Source organism: Martes martes (genome assembly GCF_963455335.1).
Source record: "Martes martes genome assembly, chromosome: X".
Taxonomy (NCBI): domain Eukaryota; kingdom Metazoa; phylum Chordata; class Mammalia; order Carnivora; family Mustelidae; genus Martes; species Martes martes.
Window position 1 is genome coordinate 72121200 of NC_137897.1, and position 26450 is coordinate 72147649.

General features: G+C 33.6%; 1 protein-coding gene across 2 annotated transcripts in view; it reads left to right on the top strand.

Moving 5' to 3' along the window:
• Positions 1-26450, top strand: part of DIAPH2 (diaphanous related formin 2) — a 1022518-nt gene that overhangs the window by 303329 nt on the left and 692739 nt on the right. For both annotated transcript variants that reach the window (XM_080794734.1, XM_080794733.1), the window contains 6 exons: positions 2248-2358; positions 7651-7769; positions 9946-10062; positions 13564-13682; positions 16933-16997; positions 25152-25256. In XM_080794734.1, the coding sequence (XP_080650860.1) occupies positions 2248-2358; positions 7651-7769; positions 9946-10062; positions 13564-13682; positions 16933-16997; positions 25152-25256 (636 nt within the window). The remainder of the gene's footprint in view (positions 1-2247; positions 2359-7650; positions 7770-9945; positions 10063-13563; positions 13683-16932; positions 16998-25151; positions 25257-26450) is intronic.

Consider the following 26450-nt stretch of genomic DNA (forward strand, 5'->3'; position numbering starts at 1 on the left):
GTGATAAACCAGTGCCATTACCTGTTTAAATTACTGGCTTCAAAGTGTATCCCAACTTTTTTTTACCATTTAGTTATATATTTATACATCATATGTAAAGTAAGTAATAGCATTGCAGCGTTTCATATTAAGTGTAAAGTTATTTCGATGTTGATACATTCATTAATTTTATTGACTTACTATATCATCTTTTAATCTAAGTACTTTGTATAAAGGTACAATTCTAAGATTCATTAACTTGTTTCTTATGGAAATGTTCTCTTGTAGGGTATTAATACAAGCCATTAAGCTAAGAATATCTTCTGGCAAAAACAGTCCTAGCAGATGACAACTTTTCTCTCTATTAATTTTGGATTGGACATGTGCTTTGGCTTGTTTGGTCATGTCATAGTTGTAACGTTGAACAAGGATCATTCAAGCAAATGGGATGATAATATAGCTCTGGACATGTACAGTATAAAAGCTTATATCCCAGCCTATGGAAACTAAAGACTTAGGTATTTTCTTGCTGTAAATAGAAAGGTTAAGTGATCCATTAAGGTATAAGTGTCATAGTAATTTATCTGAAATGTCTTTTAAGATAATACCTGGTTTTGGGGTACCTGGGTGGCTCAGTGGGTTAAAGCCTCTGCCTTCGGCTCAGGTCATGATCTCAGGGTCCTGGGATTGAGCCCTGCATCGAACTCTCTGCTCAGCGGAGAGCCTGCTTCCCCCCTTCTCTCTGTCTGCCTCTCTGCCTACTTGTGATCTCTCTCTCTCTGTCAAATAAATAAATAAAATCTTAAAAAAAACACAAAAAACTGTTTAGTCTTAAAAAAAGAAAAGATAATAACTGGTTTTGGCAAGTATTTAATCAGTAGTCTTAGTGTTTCATATTGACATTTGAGCATTCATAGGTGTTGGACTACATTGTTGAATTGTGTTTTAGATATCTAGAAATGTTAGAAACAACATTAGCCATTACTTTTAAAGCATGCAGCTTTTGATTTTTGAGCCTGAGTGTGAGGTAGATGGACAAATCTCCCTAAAGGCTGCTTAGATGCGTAAGATATTCATAAGATAATAGATATATAAAAAAAGAATATACCTTTTAATCTTTCTACTTGAAAAAATATTATAATGAAAGGTCTAGACAAGTCAAGTCAAAATATATTTGAAATATTTTCTTTTGCTGATTTTTTTTCTCATACTAACTTTTGATTTTTTGTGTCTCCTTCTATATATACTTGATACCTTTACTAAATCTGGCATTTTCAGGAGTCCCCTCAGAGTTAGCTCTTTGAACATTGTACAGTTTTCTCGTTGCATACTTTTTTTTATTGCATACATTTAAGAATAATCAATTTAATGTGCAGCTCCTCAGTTAATCTATTAGGTAGTTGCCTTAGACTTGAGCAGCATTCCCCAAAAATACTATCAGGAATAATGTATGGATCACTTGGCAATTAGTATTTTGTTGATTCCCTTCTAGCTTGCAATTACCAGAAAATAAGTCCCCTTTTATAATAGGGAACCTCAGTATCAGAAGGTAAGAAAAACCAAACCTTTCTGACAGTGGCAATGTAATTAATGAATCACCTTCACTTGAAAACAAGCCCTTATCTTCACTTTGTCATGCAATGCATTGGTGTCACAGTGCCTTCTAGTTGATCTTAATTCACTTGCACTTCTTTTTATACTTGGTAAATTAATTCATCTTAATAGTATATTTTAGTACTCTATATTTTTTGCAAATCCATCCCAATAATAGGATGGAGACAGTATAAATTAGTGTAATAATTTCTCTAAGTTTTCACTGTTTTCTGTTTAGTATCAGGGTACTTGTTTTGATTTATTTTAGAAAAGTGTTTATAATCATACGGAATTGAGGCCAAGTGTATTCTGAGGACAGTTGGATAGGAAAGACCCATTTCATGATATTTTTAAAGGGCTCCATATGCAGATCTTTAGAACTTTGAGTTTTTCAGAGTTTAATATTCCTTCATATTTTTTAACAAATCATACCAACACTTGACCATCCATCATAACACCATTAGAATTATTCTGGGCATTAGAAAGTGACTTTTGTTGTTTATGCTGTAATGTCATAATCATCCTTATACTTGTATAAATATTTACATTTCTTCTAATATTTTATTGTATATGTGTGTATGTCTTTAGTGAATAGAAAAGCAATGATCTGAATGCACTAAGTAAATATTTCATTACTTAAAATAATTTTTAACAAATTTTGCTTTCTAATTGCAGGTGGCCTGCATGCAGTTTATAAATGCCCTTGTCACTTCACCTTATGAGCTTGATTTTAGAATACATTTAAGGAATGAATTCCTACGTTCAGGACTAAAAACAATGTTACCAGTAAGTTGAGTGTGCACATTAAGTTTGCTGATGAACTTTTTAACATTTTTCTCTCTTTAGACAAAATACTTGCAACAGAGTAGATAAATGTTCCTTGCTATATTTTCTTTGTACAGCATTAAACATTTTGTAAGCTTTTCTATTTTACAGTAGTATCAGTCTTTATATACAACTGTTGATTCAGAATTCATCTAATGTGTCCAGAAGCGATGTGGCTGTTCTATTTGTTTTTGTTTTTTATTTTGTTTGTTTTCTTAAAGTTGAAAGGGAATTTCATTTCTTTGAATTTGAATACTGAGAACATAAAAGACCACTGCTTTTTGTTTTTCTGCAGCTTCAGTTTTCATTTAAAAGTTTTTGCTTTCCTCTTTCATAACTTAGATTGGTATCATTTATATTCAGCATAAGTATTTATAGAATTTTGACCAGTATATTCTAGATATTTAGGCATGGTATTCTTGTTACAATGCTATAGAGACTTTTCTAAAAAGTTTTATTTCTTAAATTGTATGTGTATATATGCTCTAATTATGATACCGTTAAAACATTTTGAAGTAACTTTATAGGCTTGTTCTGAGATAAATGAGGACACTTATTTTATAAACACAAATATAGCTAAAGTGACTTTGTATTTTATTTAGTATGTTAATGAAGAGGGATTTTATTTAACACCATGACATTGTTAAGAGACATGTAAAGTTTAACTTGTCTCTTCATTTAAGCTGCTCAGGGAACACCTGAGAAAAAAGAAGCAAAAGGGAGTAAAAAAGAAAACAAAACAAATGTCAAGTGAGCACGTATATAATACTTAGAGTTCTAAAAATACCAAAATCAGGGAAAATTTCCTGGTGAGAATGAGATTGTATCATGCATCTGTAACTTGTGTTCTGATAGTCTTAACTGAAAGTAGTTGAAACTCATCATCATAAAATTTATCCTACAGTGGATCTACTGAAACCCACTTTGATAATATGTATGATTTGATCTATCTGGTTTTAGAAAGTTTTGTGTCAATTACACTTGGAGTGGTACTTCAATCCATGACTTTAAAAAACAGGGAATTGGTTTCAGTGAATCAAAGCAATATTTAAAGTGACCCATATGAAGGTTCAGTATGCAATTAACTAGGCACATCCACTAATTATGGTGTGTGTTACACATTTATTCTTGTGTTGTCACAAATCTTTCCTCATGAAAAGTCTGTGGCCTTAGGTAGCTACATGTAATGTTACAATCTTGATTCTAGTGTGGCTTTTGAATTGCCTACTCATTGGTTTCCATGCTTGTTCTCACTGGGGTGGTCCTCATTTTCTGGGAGAATATCAATGTCTTTGGACACTTGCTGAATACAGGGGCTCCTTAGCATCCTCTGTTCATTTACTAATATGCCACATATTGTGCTGTTACTCTTTCATCTTTTATTTCCCTGTGTCTATTTATAATTGGATATTCATTTTCTGCCTTATACTACTGAATGTTTGATCAAAAATACTGTTACTCTCATTTTAATTTATTTATGTTGTCCTCTTCTCAGAAAGAGAATGAATGGTAGCTCTTGTTCTTACCTTTAACTTTTCTTCTTTATTCATCTTTGCTGGGTTCAGGGGACTCATGGTATATTTGATTACACTGACAGTGAAGATTTTGCATCTGTTTTTCTAAGCTACACTTTTCCATTGGCACCATAGCTGTATATGAAGCCTCTTGTGGCACCAAGTACTTCTTAATAAATGCATTCTTCATATATGTATCCAGTTAGGTTTTTCTTTCACTGTCATATCTCTTCAGTATGACCTGATTCCCAGATCTCAGTGATTCCTCAGCAAGATAAAAGTAGGAAGTGTGTTGTGTCTGCCTTCTAAAATTTTGGAATAGAACCTACAAGGATTCTCAATTTTTTTTCTCCCTAAGACAATGGAGCAAACTATGGTTATATATAGCCCTGGTTCTCAACTAAAGAGGTCGGACATGTCCCCCTAAAGAGAATATATCAAAATCTTATTGAGGGTAAGGCAGAGATGTTTGGTTTGAAAAGAAAACAAATCCTCCCCAGGTACTTCTTATATATAAGATGAGAATCAGAATTCAGGCAGATAGACCCAGAAGAGTTAGAGATTTTTTCTTTAATACCATAGATTTCACAACTGATGTTGTTCTTATAGTTTTATTTTGTTTTTAATGTATATTAGATGTACCTGGCATGTCAGTTATTATCTAATGAAATCACTATTTAATTTACTAAATACTTAAGTTTAAACCACTGGAATTTAGGTAGCATTAAGCATCTGTACACGTGCATGGAAGCTTAATAATGTATTCGTAGAGAGTCTTTAACAGGAGGTGATGCTTAATTTTCTAGAATCTATAATATTCAAAGCAGCAAATTAGATGTGGCTAAGGCTAATACAAATTGTTGATACATGAATCAAAAATTAGACCTATCTGGTTGTATGGAAGTGTTGAATCACTATATTGTACACCTGAAACTATTATTATACTGTATGTTAACTAATTAGAATTTGAGTAAAAACTTAAAAAGAATTATACCTCTCTGGAATCATTAAGTGTTAGGGAAGAATCATTCTTAGTATTTCAGTAACTCCTGAGACCATAATAATAATATAGTACAGTAGAACTTTTTTTCTTTTTTTTAAATTTAATTTAATTTTTTTTTCAGTGTTCCAAAATTCATTGTTTATGCACCACACCCAGTGCTCCATGCAATACATGCCCTCCATAATACCCACGACCAGGCTCACCCCAATCCCTCCCTCCCTCCCCTCCAGAGCCCTCAGTTTGTTTCTCAGAGTCTCTGATTTCCAGCAATAAGAATCCTCAAGACAAGGATGATTATTTTAATTATATTCTGTAAAAATTTTTCTCAATTCCCCCATCTCTATTGATAAATTATGATGTTTAAAGGGAATTTATACTTTATTTATATGGAAAATTCTTTTCAAAAAAATTCTTTTCATAAATATGCTTTAGTTATTTGGGATTAGTGAGTTGTTACATATTAAACAGTGATTTTTAAACTAGTATTTGCTCTATAGTTAACTCATATTGACTTCTTGTGAAGTTTTCTCCAACTGCCTTTTATTTAGTGAAATAAATATAGAAAGTATGAGGTAAATTAGATATGTGAAGGAACAGGAAAGTGAGAAATCATGTCTGTAGGCAACAGGCATCTTTTTTTAAAATACCAACAAACTTTTCTTATTCTGTTGAAAACTCAATTTTGATTGTTTGACTGGTAATCAGTCATATACTAGTAATGGAATTTCCTTTGAAGTACACTGTATTATAGAGATTTAATTATATGTTTTAGGGAATCTGCCAACAGTGTTTCATATCCATACAATAATTCTGTTAAAACCTGAAACATACTTATAATATTTCACATAATTAATACTTAATAATACTGTAATTCAGTAATGTTATGATATTCTACAGTTTAAAGTATAAAACCTTAGTGATGCATTTCCATTTCCTTTTATAGAATGTCATATTTATGCTATAGAAAAACTTAATTGTTTATTTCATTAAGAATTTATGGATACATTTTTCAAGGTTTGATATTTGACTGAAAGTTAGCTTTATATATGTGTATGTATCTATGCATATATATTTATTATAATGGAGATTATTAATAAACAATATAAAATTGCATTTATAGGTCTGTGTTTTTATATTGTGCTATATTTGTTCACATACTATGTATCTATATATATTGTATAACCAATGTGTTGTCCTAATTAAAAATAGTTAAACATTTAATCATTTATTTTCACAGAAAATATTCTAATTATGCAGATTGAGTCCATATTTTATAATGTTTTGATGCTAATTAAATGGCCATATTTAAATTAGATTTTTCTGTTTTTCTAACATATTGAAAAGTGTTCAAGATTTGTAATGAGCATCTAAGAAAAAACATATTATGCTAGAAGAATAAGGAAATATCCATATTGTAAAATTTGTTAACAGTTACTTCTTCAATGACCAACCAGCATATTAGGTGTGTCTGGCTTTTGCTCTTGTCCAACTGGAGTTCTGAAATCGCCCAATAATATACCCACCAATGATAGATAATTTGGCATTCCAATAGATTTAAAAGTGGAAAACTAGACTTAAAGCAAGTTACTAAAGAGGGAACTAAGTGTAAATACATTTTTTGTCATATATTTTATATGAAATTTTATAGAAACATACTAATAAGTATTTTCATATGTTCTATATGTAAATTTTTAGTATACTATTATGTGAATGTTAGAAAAAATCTAGAAATTGCATAAATATGCATTTGGCTTTAGTGATAGCCATTACATCTCCATTTATAGTTGTTCTGTTGAATAAAAATAAGACACAAGAAATGAATCCAGTTTTGTTTTATTGACCTAATTTGAAGTACATCATGCTTGCATTTCCTTTTAGAATTCAAGCTCAACTCTGAAATCCTAGTCCCACTTTCATAATCACCCTTGAGCATCCACAGTTGGGATTATCGATTTGGGTTTTGAAAGCTGCAACTTAATGGACACATATTAAACGATATTCCAGGTGATATATATTAAGCCCAGCAATCTCTAGTGTGGCATGCTTCCAAAGATTTTGTTCATACTATTATTTTAAAGATTATCAGAGGTTTGTAATGCATGTGCTCATAATGTACTACAAAAACAAATCTTTGATGCCCAAGTTGGTATTTTGTGATTCGGTTAAGCAAAAATGAAAAGTGGGGGAGGAGGCTAGTCATGCAGCTTGATAAAAAATCCTGATGCCTTTTGCTTCAAAATCACAAAATATCATTTAAAATAAAACTATATAACTTTCTACGCCATACTTGGGACTGTTGTGCTTGAATATATCCTTGCATTTATTCTTCATTAATAAAATTGATCTATATTTACATTTTTTGCCAGTGTCATATGTGAATGTTCTAACTGCATGAGTTCTTTTGTGATCTTTGGTTAGTGTATTCAGTCAAAAACAACATTCAGTTTGGGTTGTTAGCAATTATTTTTTCCCCCTTTGCAAAAGTGATTCTTAATTTTTAATGTAAATAATCAAAATCTGGGGCATAAGAAGAAAATGCAATGAATGCAATGAGGTTCTTTTATTTTAAAATAGGAAAATACATAGTACACTTAATTTCTCTCAGAAAACTAAAGTGCCTGGGTCAATATAAAATGGTTTTTGTGTTTGTAAATGAATAATAGTATCTGTGCTTTATTACCAAAATATGGTATTGTCAAACTGTTACTCATCTGTTAAGTTTTATGTTTATATTAGGATCTAAAGGAAAAAGAGAATGATGAGCTTGATATTCAGTTGAAAGTATTTGATGAGAACAAAGAAGATGACCTAAATGAATTATCACACCGTCTCAATGACATTCGAGCAGAAATGGAATATCCTTTTGAAAAACCACAAAAATAATTTTGAAATTTTGTGAAAAAGAGATTTGTGGGTGATTTTGTGGACCATTATTACAATTTTGGTCTGCCAGCCCAATTTTTATTCATTTATTTATATTAGTACTTCACTATGGGGCTGTCCTTGAGATTCATGTTGAGGTACTGTCAGACTGTCCTGATGATTTACACAAACTATATTGAAATCTGCACAATGACTTGCTGTATTATATATATATTCAGCTCCGTAGTCTTGAATAGATAAGAACCTAAGGCATATACCTCATGTATAAGAATTTGAGGGGAAAAGTTCGCTGAGTTCATATGTAAGTATAGGTAGTATACTTCTTCAGTTTATTGAAATGTACTCAAATGGTTTTAGAAATATAATTCAATTCAAATAAATGTCTTATTCTCAATCCAACTATTTTAGTTCCTTAGTGAAAAAAAAATGTTTGGATATTATAGTATCTGACTATAACAAGGCTGTCTGATAGAAGCATTTGAGTCAAACACAACTAGTGTATAATCTTCCTATGGCAATGATTTTATGTGAAATGATTTTAGATCTAAAAGACGGTTGTCGGGGTGCCTGGGTGGCTCAGTGGGTTAAGCCGCTGCCTTCGGCTCAGGTCATGATCTCAGGGTCCTGGGATCGAGTCCCACATCGGACTCTCTGCTCAGCAGGGAGCCTGCTCCCCTCTCCCTCTCTCTGCCTACCTCTCTGCCTACTTGTGATCTTTCTCTGTCAAATAAAATAAATAAAATCTTTAAAAAAAAATAAAAGATGGTTGTCACAGCATTTCTGGCTATTTGTTTCACACTCAGTAAATTTCTTATTTATGGCTTTTGGGGAGCTTAGGAAATACTTCAGAACTAAAATGAACTTTGAGATGGAATTTTTCTTTAATTCTTCTTCCTCTTCCTCCCTGAACTGCCAACCCCCCCACCCCCGGCCAAAAACAAAAAAAAAAACACCTGCTGGAATATTTCTCACCTTGAAACTCCTGTAGTACTTTCTTTCTTATTTATGTACACTTCTGTGCTCCTGTGAGATCGAGGGCAGAAGTCTTATGTTTCATCTTTTTCCTCCAAGATATTGAAGTATCTTATATATAAGTATTGGATAAGTATGTGTGCAATGGATAACAATGTTATTATTACAAAGGATCAATGCTAGTAATTCCTTATCCATCATTAGTGACTCTAGTCTACAGTTATGTCCATAATATTAAATGCTTTCTATATTAATATATATCTTGCTTTCTTGCTTTGTATACATTTATCTTATAATCAAACTTTACCATAAAGCTATTTTGGGTTTCATTCTGTAACCATTTAAAAGACCTAAAGAGACTTTAACACAACACTTTTACATGGGGTCTAAGAAATAATCTATCATATACTTAATTCTACTTCAGAGAAAATGTTTACATTTCAGGTTATTTTTAGACTGTTGGATTATATTTCCTTTTCCACCTTTCTTTTACATTGATTTTCCAGGTCCTCACTTTTATTATAAAAGTGAATCCAGTTTTAAAATTTGTTGTCTCGTTTATTAAAAACATCTAAACTTTTTCCAGTCTTTTGTATCCTAAGAAAAATGATTCAAGTTCTACCGTCTTTACTTTCCATTTTTCTAAATAATGAAATACAGATGAATGCAGACAATAACAATTTCATATCTAGTAAATATTTTATCAGTATAAAATAAAACTGGTTTGTGATATTTTAGCAGTCCATAGAATGTTTCATTACATTCAGTATTATGTGGTGGTGAAAATAGAGGAGTAGTGGCTTACATCAATAATATAGGTTCTCTATCACAGCCACAGGATGATTAAGAGGAAACCGTTTTCTCAATGGCATTGCTGTTCCAGTCATACCAGTTATCATCTGTAATTTGTAATGAATAACTGATTTCTTAAAGTTTTGATGATTAAATGGTCTTGGAAATACTCTTTAAGCCTGTTTCTCTCATTAAAAGGTTAAAGTTATTCAGTAGGCTAAATTTATTAATGTATAGTTTGAAATACTGGATCATGGAGTTGAAGGTTTAGAAACAGTAAGGGAAACAAAATAGTACTTCAGTGTTTTAAAAAATGATGCTGCTTTTGTTATGAATGAAACTTTCATCAAGAGCTTTAATTTTTTTTCCTTTACTTACTTTCACTGATATGAATGAAGTGTATCATCTTCTGTATAACATGTTGAAGGACACTGCTGCTGAAAATTACTTATTATCCATTCTACAACATTTTTTGCTCATCAGAAATGATTATTATATCAGGTAAGAGGCAGTTCTGAGAGTACTAGAATTTGTGTAATTTGAATTTAATATTTAAGGGGAACTAATAATGTAGTTTATCCTAGGTAGTGTGTGTATATATTATATATATATATATATATATATATATATATATATGTATATATATAGTATATAAGAGTTTGATGACTTTGCATAACATTTTTTAAAAGATGTGAATTTATTTTTAATTCAGCCAGAAGGATTAATTTATAAAACTGGGTACCCCCATGACAGGACATTCTGTAGCAAAGAACCCAACAGATTTTACTGACCTTGTGATGAATTTTCTTTGCTAGATAATGATAGCACAGAATAAGCGCTAAAGTGACTGTAGTGGAACTTTTAAGTTCATGTACATTTTATTTCATTTTATTGCTTAAGTTCATTTGCATTTTAATAAGTTAGGTTTTACTTTTATTTCTCCTTTCTATTATTGATTTAATAATAGATGTGATTTTAGTTAAGAAAATAATACTGATATTTCAGCTTTATATCCAGTAATGTAATTCTTCAAGATAAATGATTATGATGATCAATAACATTAGAAGTTTCAGAGTCTGGTAACTGCAAATAGATCTGAAAACCAGAACGATAGAAAAAGGTATCTGACTGACTGAAATTATCTATAAGCTGTGGTCATGATCTTATATATATTTTTTTTATTAAATTCATGATCTTGTATTTAACTATTCAAGAGACTTTTAGTTGTTCTTCATACTCTAATATGCATGAAATTCTGGCAATCTACGTTCTCTGATTTCTCAAAATTTGTTGGTTAAATGATTAAATGGTAAAGGCAAGGTACCAGGGGTCAGATATAGTTGTAACAAAGATGACAGTTTTAAAGTTATATAGAAAACTATTATAGTTCAGACTTGTACAATAATTTATGGCCATCATGATGTTACAGAGACATAGAAAAATGGTTAGAATATTTAATTTTATACTGTTTTTATAAAGCAGAAAAGATGGGAATTAAAATGTTTTCTAAAGTTCTGGCAATTAAAGGGGTACTGTGACTATGGGTATACAGTTACCTAGGGAAATAATTTTCGTGAAACCATCAATTTCTCAGTCACCTTGAATAGTATAAGAAGTTACTCTAATATGACATCTTTTTCATCCTGAGAACATCAACGTGGAGTAGAAGTGTGACCAGCTACTTTAATTATACTTAAGATAATTAACTTGGCCTCGGAGAGAACACTTGTGTTTTCCTTGTTTATACAAAAAGTCATTTACTAGGCTGATTATAATCTAATATTATTTATCCTAGTACTGTTGATGACTTGAAAAAGCCTAAAATGTCTTAATATATGTTGCTGTTTATTCTTACTCTTGAGGCCAACCTCATGACAAAAGACATATAAGAGCAATTAGACTCTGTTTGGCTTTGCAAACTTTTAGTAGGTTGGCTAGTTATTAGCACACTAATCTTAAGGATGTTTATGTCAAAATTTGTCTGTACTAGTATTTCTTTCTAATGTTTCTCTGTTGAATTTACTAAATTTTCCCTAAATTTTAATGCAAAAAGTGCCTTTTAAAAACTTTTAAAATATGCAAGTAGTTATTTTTTTATAAATTTTTATTTTTTATTAACATATAATGTATTATTAGCCCCAGGGGTACAGGTCTGTGAATCGCCAGGTTTACACACTTCATAGCACTCACCATAGCACATACCTTCTCGTGTCCATAACCCAACCACCCTCTTCCTACCTCCCTCCCCCTGGCAACCCTCAGTTTGTTTTGTGAGATTAAGAGTCTCTTATGGTGTGTCTCCCTCCCTATCCCATCTTGTTTCATTTATTACTTTCCTACCCCCCAAAGCCCCCACATTGCCTCTCAACTTCCTCATATCAGGGAGATCATATGATAATTGTCTTTCTCTGATGGACTTATTTCGCTAAGCATAATACCCTCTAGTTCCATCCATGTCGTCGCAAATGGCAAGATTTCATTTCTTTTGATGGCTGCATAGTATTCCATTGTATATATACATACCACTTCTTCTTTATCCATTCATCTGTTGATGTACATCTAGGTTCTTTCCAAAGTTTGGCTATTGTGGACATTGCCGCTATAAACATTCAGGTGCACATGCCCCTTTGGATCACTACATTTGTATCTTTAGGGTAAATACCCAGTGGTGCGATTGCTGGGTCATAGGGTAGCTCTATTTTCAACTTTTTGAGGAATCTCCATGCTGTTTTCCAGTGTGGTTTCACCAGCTTGCATTCCTACACTGTTGGTGGGAATGTAAGTAGTTATTTTTGTTGTTGTTGTTGTTTTTCAAATAAAGAATTTATTTTATTTATTTATTTATTTATTTTTTATTTAATTTCTTTTCAGTGTTCCAGAATTCATTGTTTATGCACCACACCCAGTGTTCTGTGCAATACATGCCTTCCATAATACCCACCACCAGGCTCACCCAACCTCCCACCCCCCTCCCCTCCATAACCCTCAGATTGTTTCTCAGAGTCCACGGTCTCTCATGGTTCATCTTCCCCTCCAATTTCCCTCAACTCCCTTCTCCTCTCAATCTCCCCATGTCCTCCGTGTTATTTGTTATGCTCCACGAATAAGTAGATATTTTTTAAGGCCAGAATTATCTTGATAGATTACAAAATTAGGGCACGTTTAAAAACTTTTGACAGTTTGAACAAATTCAGGCTATGGCCATGCATATAAGTGTGTATGCTTCTATAATATGGATATTTTAAAAACATGTATGAATAGATTTGTGGAATATTATGGTTCAGTCCAGTTTTGTAAGCTGTTATAACTAATCTTGATTGAAAATGTTTTAGTAAATTTAAGACATTGCGACCTAATGCCAAGATACTCATCCCTTACTGAAACTGAGAACTTGTAGAGTCTTAGAACTGTTTCTGTATCCATGGATATAGGACTAACAGGTCATTTATTTTCATTAACTATAGTAACAATAACTTAAGTAAGTAGATAAGGTTGGTAAGTATCTTTGTGCACAAATATGAATTTCTACAAACTACAGTATTAAGTCACTAAGTATTCACAGTTGATTATATCATGATGGGTTTTATACTATAATGTCTAGACTGTTAAGTTTAGGCATTTTTCTTTTAAGGAAATGTAATGGCTAGAAAGATTTCTTCTAACAGTACTAGAAAAAGACATAGTTCTTTTATCATGCTGAACCACTCTTTTGAAGAGTTTATGTATTTATTTGCTTGAGAGAGAAAGGGAGAGACAGCATGAGCAAGGGGAGGGATAGATAGAGTAGGAGAGACTCTTAAGCAGACTCTGCACTGAGCATGGAGCCCCATCGGGGGTGGGGCTTAATTTCATGACCTTAATTTCATGACCCTGAGACCATGACCTGAGTGGAAATCAAGTCAGATGTTTAACCAACTGAGCCACCCAGGTGCCCTTGAACCACTTAAGAAAATTGACTTGTATAGGTAGAAAAGATATTCAAGAATACTTTCTCTCTTTTAGGCCACAGTATTACAAAATAATTGAGGAGTGCGTTTCACAGATAGTGCTGCACTGCAGTGGTATGGACCCGGATTTCAAGTATAGGCAAAGATTAGATGTTGATTTCACACATCTGATAGGTATGTAATATTATCCTCAATGTCCTTTGATTGTGTTTCACTCTCTTCTGTATAATAGTCACTTTTTGAGGGTAGTGCTGTCACTGAACTTCCTTTATTAATATCTGGTAAGTCCTTGTGTCTGTGAGTACTCAGTCACTATAATTGTTAATTACGTTGATCATGAGAGTTCTGCCTGTGTGATTGAAAATATTAAGCTAGTTGATAAGTTTTGATGCTCTTGCATTCTGTTTAAAATCAGTGCCACCCCACACAGGAAAGACATATCATTACAGATGAATGCTTTGCTTTTTAGAAACATGATTCTGAAATCCTTTGATTCAGTTTATATGTGCACCTCAGTGGTTTTATAGAAATCACTTGTGCAATAGGTATTAATGTTCAAGTTTTAGAAAGGAAATACAGGCTTACTGCAGTAACTTAAGACTTTTTATTTCTATCAAAGAATATCAATTTATATTTTCATAGACCTTAAAGCTAGGAAGGGATTTAAGGTGATAATGTTCATCTACTTGGATCACTCAGGAAATGAACTTATATCATCTTAGACTACTACTTGGCTGTACTTTCTGGAACAATCTCTGAAAGATGATGTGAAACCTCTCTTGTGAAATGCTGTTATATGACATTACAGTTAAACAGTTTTTATAACTAATCAAAATCACTATTGCTAAGATTTAGGCATGAACTCATTTGTCTTGTCTTTAAAGGAAGAAAACAACAGTTGTGGAATGCCAATTATATGTTATTCTTCATTCCATAGCACAAGGCAGACTCACAGTAATCTTCGAGGGTGAATTCCTTTTTATTATTATATATTATTTTCTGATTTTAAAACCAGTGCTCATTTATTCTAGGCAATCTAGAGGCTTATGTAAATGACAGAATAAACCACCCATCTCACTTTTCAGCTCAGTACATTCCACCACCTTTACTCACTTTTTGGCTAAGTACATTATCTTATATCTCTTTTTTAAATTTGTCTATCTATAGGCTGATTTTTCATAGAGTTCTTTATTATAAGAATTTTTTCATGTTAACCTTCAAAATGTGACTTTGAATGTCTGTATAATATTACATTTAATGGAATATCATAATCATCTTGACCAGTCCTTTTTTATTGTACATCTAGATTGTTTTCAGGTTTTTGCAGTTATAAATGAATCTGCTGTGAACATTCTTTGTATAAATGTTTGCCTTTTTCTTGTCATTTTCTTAGGATTGATTCTTACAGTTGAGGATAAGAACTTTGAAAGGCTGTATGCTTTTCAGAAAGTGTGCACCAATTTACCTTCTCTAAGAATTAATGTAAATGCTGACTTTATTGCATATTTGATAATAAGCTTGATAAAATCAGCAGTTTGTTTCATATTTTGTTGCGAGTGTTATAAGAGAATATTTCCAAATATTTGTATTGGCTTATAATCTCTTACGGACCATACATGACACACACACTCTACTGATTTTGACTAGTTCTTTCGGTGTTCAATAGACATTTGTTTTTTGTACTGTGTGCCAGGTACATACAGTTGTGTACTGTTAGCTATGGGGTCTGTCCCTCCCCTTGCTCAATAGTGAGATGAAGGCATCAAGTGAAAGAGAATAGAGCTTCAGAAACCCACTATTTCCTCATCCATGTGTCATCTCTGATAGTGAACAAATCACTTAACTTCTCTTCTTCAGTGTTATCAACTATAAATTCAGATAAGTCAAATATATGCATAGTTCATAATATTTTATGGTCAGAGGATTTTTTCTGATGAATGCTGTGGAACTTTGATTAGAGCCACACGCACATGCATAAATGCAAAAATTAGCAGGTGCTTCAAGAACTTATAGGAAATTGATGGATCCTGATTTTAAAGTCAACTGGTCTTGAGCTACATGGAATGTCTTCACGATTCTGTAAGTCTAGTATTTTTCATAAATTGATCAAATTCTTGCCCAAAACTCTTCAGTACCTTCCCACTGAAATTTAAATCAACATCATTATCAACCATTGACAGCACAGCATAGATCTGCCCCCTTTGTCTCATCATTTACCAATTTCAACCTTAGTTCTTTACACACAGTTCTTTAAAAAATAAAACAAAACCAAACAAAACTTTATTGAGGTGTACTTGACGTGAGAAAAACTATCCATTATTAAGAACATAATTTGATAGATTTCAATATTTGTATGTCTACTTAAAACCATCATCACAGCCAAGATAATAAACATCTCTCTCACTCTCTCAAGTTTCTGTGTTCTCCTTTGTAATCTGTCCTTCCTATGCCTCTCTACCTGTCCCCATCCTGAGATAACCACTGATCTTTTTTCTCTTACTGTAGATTAGTTTTGTTTTCTAAAATTTTATATAACTAGAAACATATAGGATGTATTCTCTTTTTGTCTGACTTCTTTCATATAATTATTTTGAATTTCATTCATGTTGTTATATTGCATGTATCAATAGTTCATTCCTTTTTATAACTGAGTAATATTGTAGTATACGGATATACCGCAATTTGTATATACATTTACTTGTTGATGGACATTTGGGTTCTTTCTAGTTTTTGGCTGTTATATAAAGCTGTCATGAATATTCATATACACGGGTATAGACATAGGTTTTCATTTGTTTTGGATAAGTAAATAGGTATGGAATGGCTAGATACATAATAGACTTGTATATGTAATAATGAGAATATTGCCGAAAAGAGGTTCTTCAGTTATTTATATTCTGGAATATTTGATTAGAGCTGAGAGATTTAATGTTTATTTCCTTATTTACCTAATACATTCTGCCCCAGATCAGAAGTTATCTAAGTGAAATCTTTCTGTAGAAAACCTGAATTAATGAATGCTATTGTGTCTCCCATTCTAGCCTTATCTTAAAGGTCATTTTGAGTCTTAATAATCTTAAGAATGCATTCTTTGTTTCCTCTCCACTCGTAGTAAAATGAAAAAAATTTAAAGAGTTATATTATTGTAAAGGTTGGGAAATAATTGAATACCTCTAAAATGATGATGATTTAGTCAAATATCTTGGATGCATGGTTTTGTGACTCAACAATACTATCATTGAATTCAGTTAGTATGCAAAAAAATTGTGGTAGTTTATGTTTTATTTGTAGTAGGGTCGATTTACCTTTAATAGCAATTGACATAAAAATAATTGTCTGCATAGTAGAATTATAGGCTGGCAGCCATCTTTTTGCCCAGAGATCTGATGCAATAATTTCTAATCATTTTTGTCAATCTTAATAGATTCTTGTGTGAACAAGGCAAAAGTTGAAGAAAGTGAACAAAAAGCAGTGGAATTTTCGAAGAAGGTAAGACTTATGTTAACCATAATCATTAAACCAAAAACTTATTCACAATAACTATTTTATCTTCTTTATGTGAGGCTTTATAAATGTTACTTCAGTTATATAGGACTTCATGTTTCTGGATTAAAACATAATCATAGAATATTGATTTCATTTCTGATAAGATAAAGTTGCTATTGTTCCCTCCTCATCTTTATTTTGGAAGAAAAATACTAGCTATATTCTACCAGAGTGTTAAATGAAATAAAAATTTATAAATACAGGTTTTATGGCTATCTTAATTTTATTTGGATTTCAGGTTGTCTTTTCCTTGTTTCATGAAAGCATAACTACAGTTGTACTAGTTTCTACCAAAAGTTGGATTTTTTTGTTCCAAACCCTATGAAGCATTAGTATAATATTTCTCTCCTATTGGTGCAGGGAGAAGGATTGAAGCACAAGTCTAAAAACTCTACAGTTTTCAGCCTTCTGACAGCAAAATAAAATGCTTACATATTGCTGTCTCTTCAAAGTTATGACTTACCTTGGAGATTAGATAATCATTTTTGCTCTCACTCTAGAAATTATAGAGTATTTTTGAAGTACTTCAGGCCGTCTGAAGAAATTCCTTTGCTCTTTCAGTTACTAGATTAGAATTTCAGAGCCTGAGCATAAAATGTTTGTGTGAAGTTGTCATTTTTATTGGTGGAAGAGAATGCACACTTTTTAATAGACCTTTATATTTGTGATGTTCTTGTTTTAAGTAGCACATTTATAATTCCCTTTAAAAATCTTAGGGTCTCCTTAATTTTTCATCGGTACTTTGATTAGACAACACAAGACTGGAGCAGATTGTGTTGATCTATCTTGTAAAATTTTCCGTAAGCATGTATTGTGGGAAATGGAGTCCTGAAATAATTTTTAAAAAAAGCATTTCAGTGTTTAGTGCTTTATTCTCATCACCAATGTTTAGAATGAAAACATTTATGGTCTCCCAGTGGCTATCTGCATGCCTCCTCTTATTCTGGGTGATTTTAAGAGGCTATATAGAGTAGTTTAAAAAAAAAAAAAGAAAGTTGAGAGGGGCTAGAATGAGAAGCGTAGTTGTAAGGTCTGTTCTTAGCTTTTCCACAAATTAGCTGTGACTTTAAGTAAGCCGCTTACTCTGTTTGGATCTTAATTTTGTCATCATTAAAAGAAGAGATATGTTTAGTATCTTAGATATGTTTAGGCCTTGTAAGAAGTCTTCCAACCTGCGTATCTCATGCTTCTGTGATTCCTAGTCTATGGGTTTATAGAATAAGATCACATTAAATTACAAACAGAAACATTTGCGTGCCTCTTTCCAAATGTACTAATAAATGATTTATAGAGGAAAGCTGTACAGTTTGTATCATGTTTAAAAAACACACAGAAGAATCTAATATTGGGAGGGTAGGTGGAAATACAGAATAAGTCTTAACTGAATAGTATAGTGCTGTTGAAAAAGCTCTGTCTTCTCAGTGACCCAGGAAATATGGTCATTCACTAACTGTGAAGGATCTGGGGTGGGTTTGAAATTTTTAAAGATTGGAAACAATTTGGACTAATCTCTGTGGAACATTTTTCAGGTACTCAAGTAGAGAGGAATATAAGAATTAGTTAGCATTTCATGTTTGACCCAAACACTATTGTTATCCAATTCCATTATCCACTCTTTCTTCAGACTTGGATCTGTTTGACATTTTTTAATTTCCAAAGGTCAAATCTATGAGGATGAGTATTTATTAACAGTGAAAATGCTTTTTTATTGTTCCACAAACTCTAAAGACAGTTCTAGACAATAAGATATATCAATTTTAGAAACAGTAATAATATAATTGGAATAATATATAGCCTTCTAAAGTGACTTGAAGTGACATAGATAATAAAGGGCACATATTCTATAGATGAACGTAAGCAGTATTTACTCTATGTATTCAGGCTTGTTTGGTTCGGCTTGGTGCCCTGACTGAGGTAAGGGATGGGCAGGATGAAGTAAATGTATATTCACCATTGAGATGGTCTCTCCTGCTTAGCACACCATTATGAATGTATGTATGTATGTATGTATGTATATATGTATATTTTAAGTTTTTATTTAAATTCTAGTTATTTAACATATAGTGTAATATTAGTTTGCAGTAGAATTTAGTGACTCATCACATATAACACCCAGTGCTCATCACAAACGATGTCCTTCTTAATACCCATCACCAGTTTAGTCCATCCCTCCTACCACCCCTCCAGCAATCTTCAGTTTGTTCTCCATAGCTAAGAGTATCTCTTATGGTTTGCCTTCCTCTCTTTTTAAGTTTTCTTTCCCTTATGTACATCTTTTTTGTTTCTTAAATTCCACATATGAGTGAAATCATACAGCATTTTCTTCTCTGGCTGAAAGTGGTCCAGTTTCATTCTTTTTACGTGATACTGCCCAGTTTCCCCAACAGTATTTGTTGAAGAGACTTTCTTCCATTGGATAATCTTTCCTGCTTTATCAAAGTTTCATTGACTATATAGTTATGGGTCCATTCCTGGGTTTTCTGCTGTGTTCCATTAATTGATGTATCTGCTTTTGTGACAGTATCATACTGTCTTGATAATTACAGCTTTGTCATATAGTTTGAAGTCCGGAATTGTGAAGCCTGCATCTTTGCTTTGCTTTTTCAAGATTGTTTTGGCTATTCGGGGTCTTTTGTGGTTCCATACAAATTTTACGATTGCTTGTTCTAGCTCTGTGAAAAATACTGATAGCATTTTAATAGGGATTGCATTGAATGTGTAGATTGCTTTGTGTAGTATAGACATTTTAATGATATTTCTTCTTCCAATCCATAAACATGGAATATTTTTCCGTTTCTTTTTGTCCTCTTCAATTTCTTTCAGAAGTGTTCTGTAGTTTTCAGAGTACAGATGTTTAGCCTCTTTGGTTAGGTTTATTCTTAGGTATCTTATGGCTTCCGGTGCAATTGTAAATGGGATCGTTTTCTTGATACCTCTTTCTGTTGCTTCATAATTCATGTACAGATATGAAACACATTTCTGTACATTGGTTTTGTTTCCAGTGGTTTTACTGAACTCATGTATCCATACTGGCAATTTTTTGGTACAGTCTTTTGGCTTTTCTACATAAATAAAAATGTAGTCTATGAAGAGTGAAAGTTTGACTTCTTCCTTGTCAATTTGGATGCCTTTTATTTCTTTTTGTTATGTAATTGCTGAGGCTAGGACTTCCAGCACTATGTTGAACAAGTGATGAGAGTGGATATCCCTGTCATATTTCTTAACTTAGAGGAGAAGCTTTTAGTTTTTCCCCATTGAGGATGATATTAGTTGTGGGTCCTTCATATATAGTCTTTATGATGTTGAGATGTGTTCCCTCTATCTCTACTTTGTTGAGGGTTTTTATCAAGTATGGATCCTGTACTTTGACAGTTGCTTTTTCTGCATCTATTGAGAGGATCATATGGTTGTTATCCTTTCTTTTATTAATGTGGTATATCACGTTGATTGATTTGTGAATATTAAACCATCCTTGCAACCCAGGAATAAATGCTACTTGATTGTGGTGAATGATTCTTTTAATGTACTGTTGGATTTTATTTGCTAGTATTTTGGTGAGAATTTTTATATCCATGTTCATGAGGAATAGTTACCATTTATTCTCTTTTTTAGTGGGGTCTTTGTCTAGTTTTGGAGTTGAGGCAATGCTGGCCTCATAGAATGAATTTGGAAGTTTTCCTTCTACTTCTATTTTTTGGAACAATTTGAGAAGAATAGGTATTAAGTCTTCTTTAAATATCTGGCAGAATTCCCCTGGGAAGCCATCTGCCCGCCCCTCTTCCTCCCGTCAGTATTTTGTTTGCTGGGAGCTTTTTGATTTCTGATTCAGTTTCTTCTCTGGTTATCAGTCTGTTTAAGTTTTTTATTTCTTCCTATTTTAGTCTTGGTGGTTTATATGTGTCTAGAAATTTATCTGTTTCTTCCAGATTTTCTAATTTGTCAGCATATAATTTTCCATAATAGTCTCTTAAAATTGTGTTTCTGTGGTGGTGGCAATCTCTACTTTCTCATTTGTGATTTTATTTATTTGGTTCCTTTCTCTTTTCTTTTTGATAACTGTGGCTAGGGGTTTATTAATTTTATTCTTTCAAGGATCCAGCTCCTAGTGTCATTGATATGTTCTGTTTTTTTATTTCTATATTATTTATTTCTGTTCTGATCTTTATTATTTTCCTTTTTCAGCTGACTTTAGGATTTATTTGCTGTTCCTTTTCTAGATCCTTTAGGTGTAAGGTTAGTTTGTGTATTTGAGAGTTTTTTTGCTTCTTGAGGTAGGCCTGTATTGATACATATTTCCCTCTCGTGGCTGCTTTTACTGCTTCCCAAAGGTTTTAGAATGTCATTTTTTTTTAAAGATTTTATTCATTTATTTGACAGAGAGAGATCACAGTAGACAGGCAGGCAGAGAGAGAGAGAGGGAAGCAGGCTCCCTGCTGAGCAGAGAGCCCGATGCGGGACTCGATCCCAGGACTCCGGGATCATGACCTGAGCCGAAGGCAGCGGCCTAACCCACGGAGCCACCCAGGCGCCCTAGAATGTCATGTTTTTAATTAATTCTGATACCCTGTATCTTTTGATCAGAGCATTTTGTCCTTTGAAATTCAGAATAATTTTTGATAGATATGCATTTTGTGCCATTGCATTACTTGTAATGTTGTTGTTTGGAGATTTTTTCTGTTCTTCTAGTCTTTGTCACCTTTGGTCTTTCCTACTCAAAGTATCCCCTTTGATATTTCTTGCTGGGTTAGTTTAGTGATCATGAATTTCCTTAGTTTTTGTTTGCCTGGGAAACGATCTCTCTTTCTATTCTGAATGACAGCTTTGATGGATAGAATATTCTTAGTTGCATATTTTTTGTCTTAAGCATGTTGAATATATAATGGCACACTCTTATGGCCTGCCAACTTTTTGTGGACAAGTTTGTTGTTAACCTTATTTATATTCCCTTGTAAGTTACAGATTTATTTTCCCCTGCTGCTTTTAGGATTTTTTTCTTATCTCTATATTTTGTAAATTTTATTGTGATATGTCTGGTGTTTGCCTGCTTTTGTTTTTGATGGGCATTCCCTGTGCCTCCTGGATTTGGATGTCTGTTTTGTTCTCCAGATAAGGAAATTTTTCTGCTGTTATTTCCTCAGTTAAATTTTCTGCCCCATTTTATCTCTCTTCTTCTGAGACACCTGTAATACAAATGTTACTGTGGTTTATGGGCTCTGCTGAGTCTACCTAAGTCTACATTCATGATCGAACATTTTTCTTTCCTTCTTTTTAACTTCATTATTTTCCATAGTTTTATCTTCTGTATCACTTGTTTCCCTGCTTCTTTCATCCTTATGGATCATTATATACAGTGGATTTCACATCTCGGTTATAGCATTTTTTATTTTGGCCTAACTAGTTTTTCAGTCTCTTATCTCTGTGGTAAGGGACTCCTTGGTGTCTTCTGTCTTTTTCTCAAGCCAAGATACTATCCTTATGATGTTTCTGTTAAATTCTGAATCAGGCATATCACTTATATCTGTTTCTAGAAGATCCCTGACTGTGACTTTTTTTGGTCTTTCTTTGGTCTTTCTTTTTGGATGAATTCCTCCATTTTGGTATTTTGATCTAGGTCTCTGTCTTCTTCTATGCATTAGGAAAGACTGTTATGTTTCCTGTTCCTGAGAGTAATGGCTTTATTAAGGAGAGGTCATATATACTCCAGGACCTTGCACTTCAGGAACTGCTCCTGGTGTATGCTGTGTGTCCTCTGCTGTTGTTTTTTGGCTATTCTTTTTCCCAGGTCAGTCCTTTGCAGAATTTCTCCTTGCCTCAAATGGGGAGTGTTTGGATCTTGTCCATTATGTGGTGAGTTTTAACTAGGTGTACTCTGGCCTACTTGTTAAGAGAGTCGTGATCCTCTTTCCATTAGAACTGAAGCTCTGTAGTACTCCGTGGTTGGTAGACTTGGTGGGTGTGGGGGGTTTATGCTGGTGTTCTGGGGATGTGCCCCACTGTGTTGGTTCTCAGGCACACTTGCCCTACTAAAGAAGCATCTGCAGAGTATGAGGGGTGGTGGGGTTTGGTGTAGACTCTTCAGGCCTCCGCTGTGAGCCCTGTGGTACTCCCTGAAGTCAGTCCATGCTGATGGGTGGGTGGATAAAAATGGCACCAGTCCTCTCCCTTGTCCCCGTTGTGGGGAGTTCATGGTTGCCAATGTCTGGGAAACCCTCACAGAGGAGCAAAAAGTATTTTCTTGTGTGTCCCAGACTTCCCTCAAATCCCTGTATTCACCCTTTATGTGTCCCAGCCATCTACCTGCCCAGCAGCACAGTGCACCTGTGTTTTATCTCAGGCCCATCAGCTGAGTTTCAAAACTCCTAAATTTTGGTATCTGTTAAGCATGGACCCATGCTGATTCTCTGAGGGAGTGTCATGCCATGCTGGGGCTGGCGTCAGTTTGTCCCATAAGTGCAGTTGCACCAACATGCAGGAACTTGAAGTTTAAAGTGCAACAGAAAGCCAGTATCCAGGTTAGCTGCCCTCAGCAGGTGTCTCTGTCCCTATGCTAAGAAACTGGGCAGCACAATGAGACCTGCTGGCTCTTTTGTCCCTGGAGAGGCAGTGCCTCCTCTAGCAGATGCACTCCAAGAAGGAGGAACTTTCTCTTCTAATGCATCCCAGGGGATCCTCAGGTTGTGCCATCTGCTCCCAGGCCACTGCCTCCTCCACAGGTGTATCACTGCATCCACCAGACTCTACACTGACCATGGTGTGGACTTTTAAAACTTAAGTCTTTTAGCTCTGCTGATTGTAAAAACTCACCATATTCAGCCCCTCTTATTTTCTCAGTGAATGGTTTTGGGGAAGTGTTTTTGGTGTGCAGGCCCCTGTGCACTGCTTACTCTCTCTTTTACTCTTTCACTCTGTTTCCTCTGTCCACGATCTGGCCTCCCTGCCCCCTACAGCATTGCACTTCTTTTCTACCCTAAATCATGTCTCTGCACCTTCTACCTTCCACGATGTGGCTCTTCTCTACCTGTAGTTGTGCAATTTTGTCTCTCAGTCCTCTTAATGATTTCTTGACTTCAGAAAGATTTGATATTCATGTAGTTGTATTTGAAGGAAGAGGCAAACATTGATTCCCCCATTCCTCTGCCATCTTAGCTCCTACCCCCAATACATCATAATTTAACCTTTCATTTTCTCTTTTAGTATTTTATGCAAGTGTTTTGGTTAAGCATCTGAAGGAGAATTCTATTTAGGCTATATATACATCATTCTTTTGTCAGATTTTGTGAAATACCATTTTCGGGACGCTAGACAATTAAGATTGTAATAGAAGTATTATAATTTGTATTAATGTACAATCATTTGAGCCTTGTAAAAGTAGGTTCCCTTTTCAGGGTTAAATATAGTTACAGAGTTGAACTGCTTGATGGTGAATTTTTAGGTTTCATTTTCTAATTTGATAAAGTTAAATGTTAAATGAAACATTTAAAGTTCAATGAAGTTAAATGAAACATTTAAGAAAATATTTCTGAAACCTTTTTTCAATAACAAAACAATATAAATGCCCATTATATGTGAAGAGAAAATTCTTAGTCCACCCTTTTAAAATTTTGTTTGGGGAGTGCCTGGGTGACTCATTTGGTTCAGCGTACCACTCTTGGTTTTGGCTCAGGTCATGGTCTTATGTGTGGTGAGATGGAGTCCCAAGCCTGGCTCTGTGCACACTGGAAAGTCTGCTTGAAGATTCTCTCTCTCTGCCCCTCCCTAAACACTTTCTCGGTCTCTGTCTCTTCTCTCTAAAATAAATGAGTAAATCTTCAGAAAAGTATTTTTTTTTCTTCTTTCTTTCTTTTTTGTTTTCTGAAAATGGGTTTTTTAACCTTGGGTTGCTTCCATATTTTCTCTTTACTAACACCATAATCAGTAACCCACCCCAACAGGTGTGCTTAATTATTATTTATGAAAGAGATCTGAAGCTTTGATTTTCTGAATGACCTGGGAATTCAGTGAAGCAAAAGACATTCCACTTACTTAATACATAAAGTTGTTTAAAACTTTCTCAAAACTATGTTATTAAGTGTACATTTTTGGTGGTGATCATTGCAGTTTGATGAAGAATTTACAGCTCGACAGGAAGCTCAAGCTGAGCTTCAAAGAAGAGAAGAAAAAATTAAAGAGCTTGAAACAGAAATCCAGCAACTTCGAACCCAGGTAATGAATGAAGATACACACTTTATGTCATGTCGCAGTGAGTTTGATGGTAGAAAATTATCTTGTTAGATGGAGGTAAAAATGTGACCAGAACCAGACTTTTTGGCAGTTTTGCATTTTAGTTGAACTAACTCCACAGATTTGATTTTCCAGTACAATAAGTAATTTTACTGTTTGGATAAAAATAAGGTATTAGCTGCTTAAACTTCCCTAAATAGTTTTAATGGAATATATTACATAAGCAATGCTGCTCTGGAGACAAAATTTTTTTTGACAATTTAAAAAATTGGATGCATAATTTCAAAACCTAGAAATTTTGCATTTCTTACTGCATCACCTATGATGAAAAGCACTCATGTACACTCAAGTTCTTAGTTATGGGGTCTAAACTTTAGAATTGATTAAGTCCTCTCAACACTTTTTTATTTATTTTTATTTTTAAATACCCTCACACTTTTAATATTTTAAATGGTTATTAAGAAATGGAAGATTACCAGTGTTGGTGAGAAAAATGTCCTTTTTCTATGTATGCATTTTCTTTTTAGTTTTTACCATGCATTTTAACCTTTAAAGCCCAATGATGAAAACAAGATTGAGAAAATAAAATGGAAGGAAAAAATGCTCATTAATACACATAATTCAACCACACAAGTTTTGATGGTCTAGTTGGCCTTATTAAATGATTTATGAATTTGGCATCGTTCCATTTAGTAAGCAAAGGGAAACTCCAAGGGGTTGTACAAAATGAAAGGTTTTTGTGGAAAGAGGGTGGAGCAACAAGTTATTAGGGAAAGGAAAAGATCTTTTAGCCCCTGCCACTTTCCCTTAGGGCCTGGTGGAGAGGACTTCTGTGGCTGACTTATGGGTCCAGATTTGAAAGTTCCTGATTCACCTGTTAAGACTATTTCTTGAAACTGCAGTTAGATTATGTATTAATCTCTAGTTGGGGAATCAGCCTAACTGATGCCATTTGGGGCCTGTGTTTTCGTTGTTGTTGTTGTTTGTTTTGTTTTCCTAACACCTCTTTACATATTGCATGCTTAGTGGATATTTATTGATTGACTACATTTGTATCCATCAGTCTACTGAGAAATGACTTCAGAAGTCACTGATGAACTCCAAATTATTGAGCGCAGTGCCTTTTGCTTCCCTTAGTCTGTTTCACTTAGCTATAATATTTGATAATTATTCATT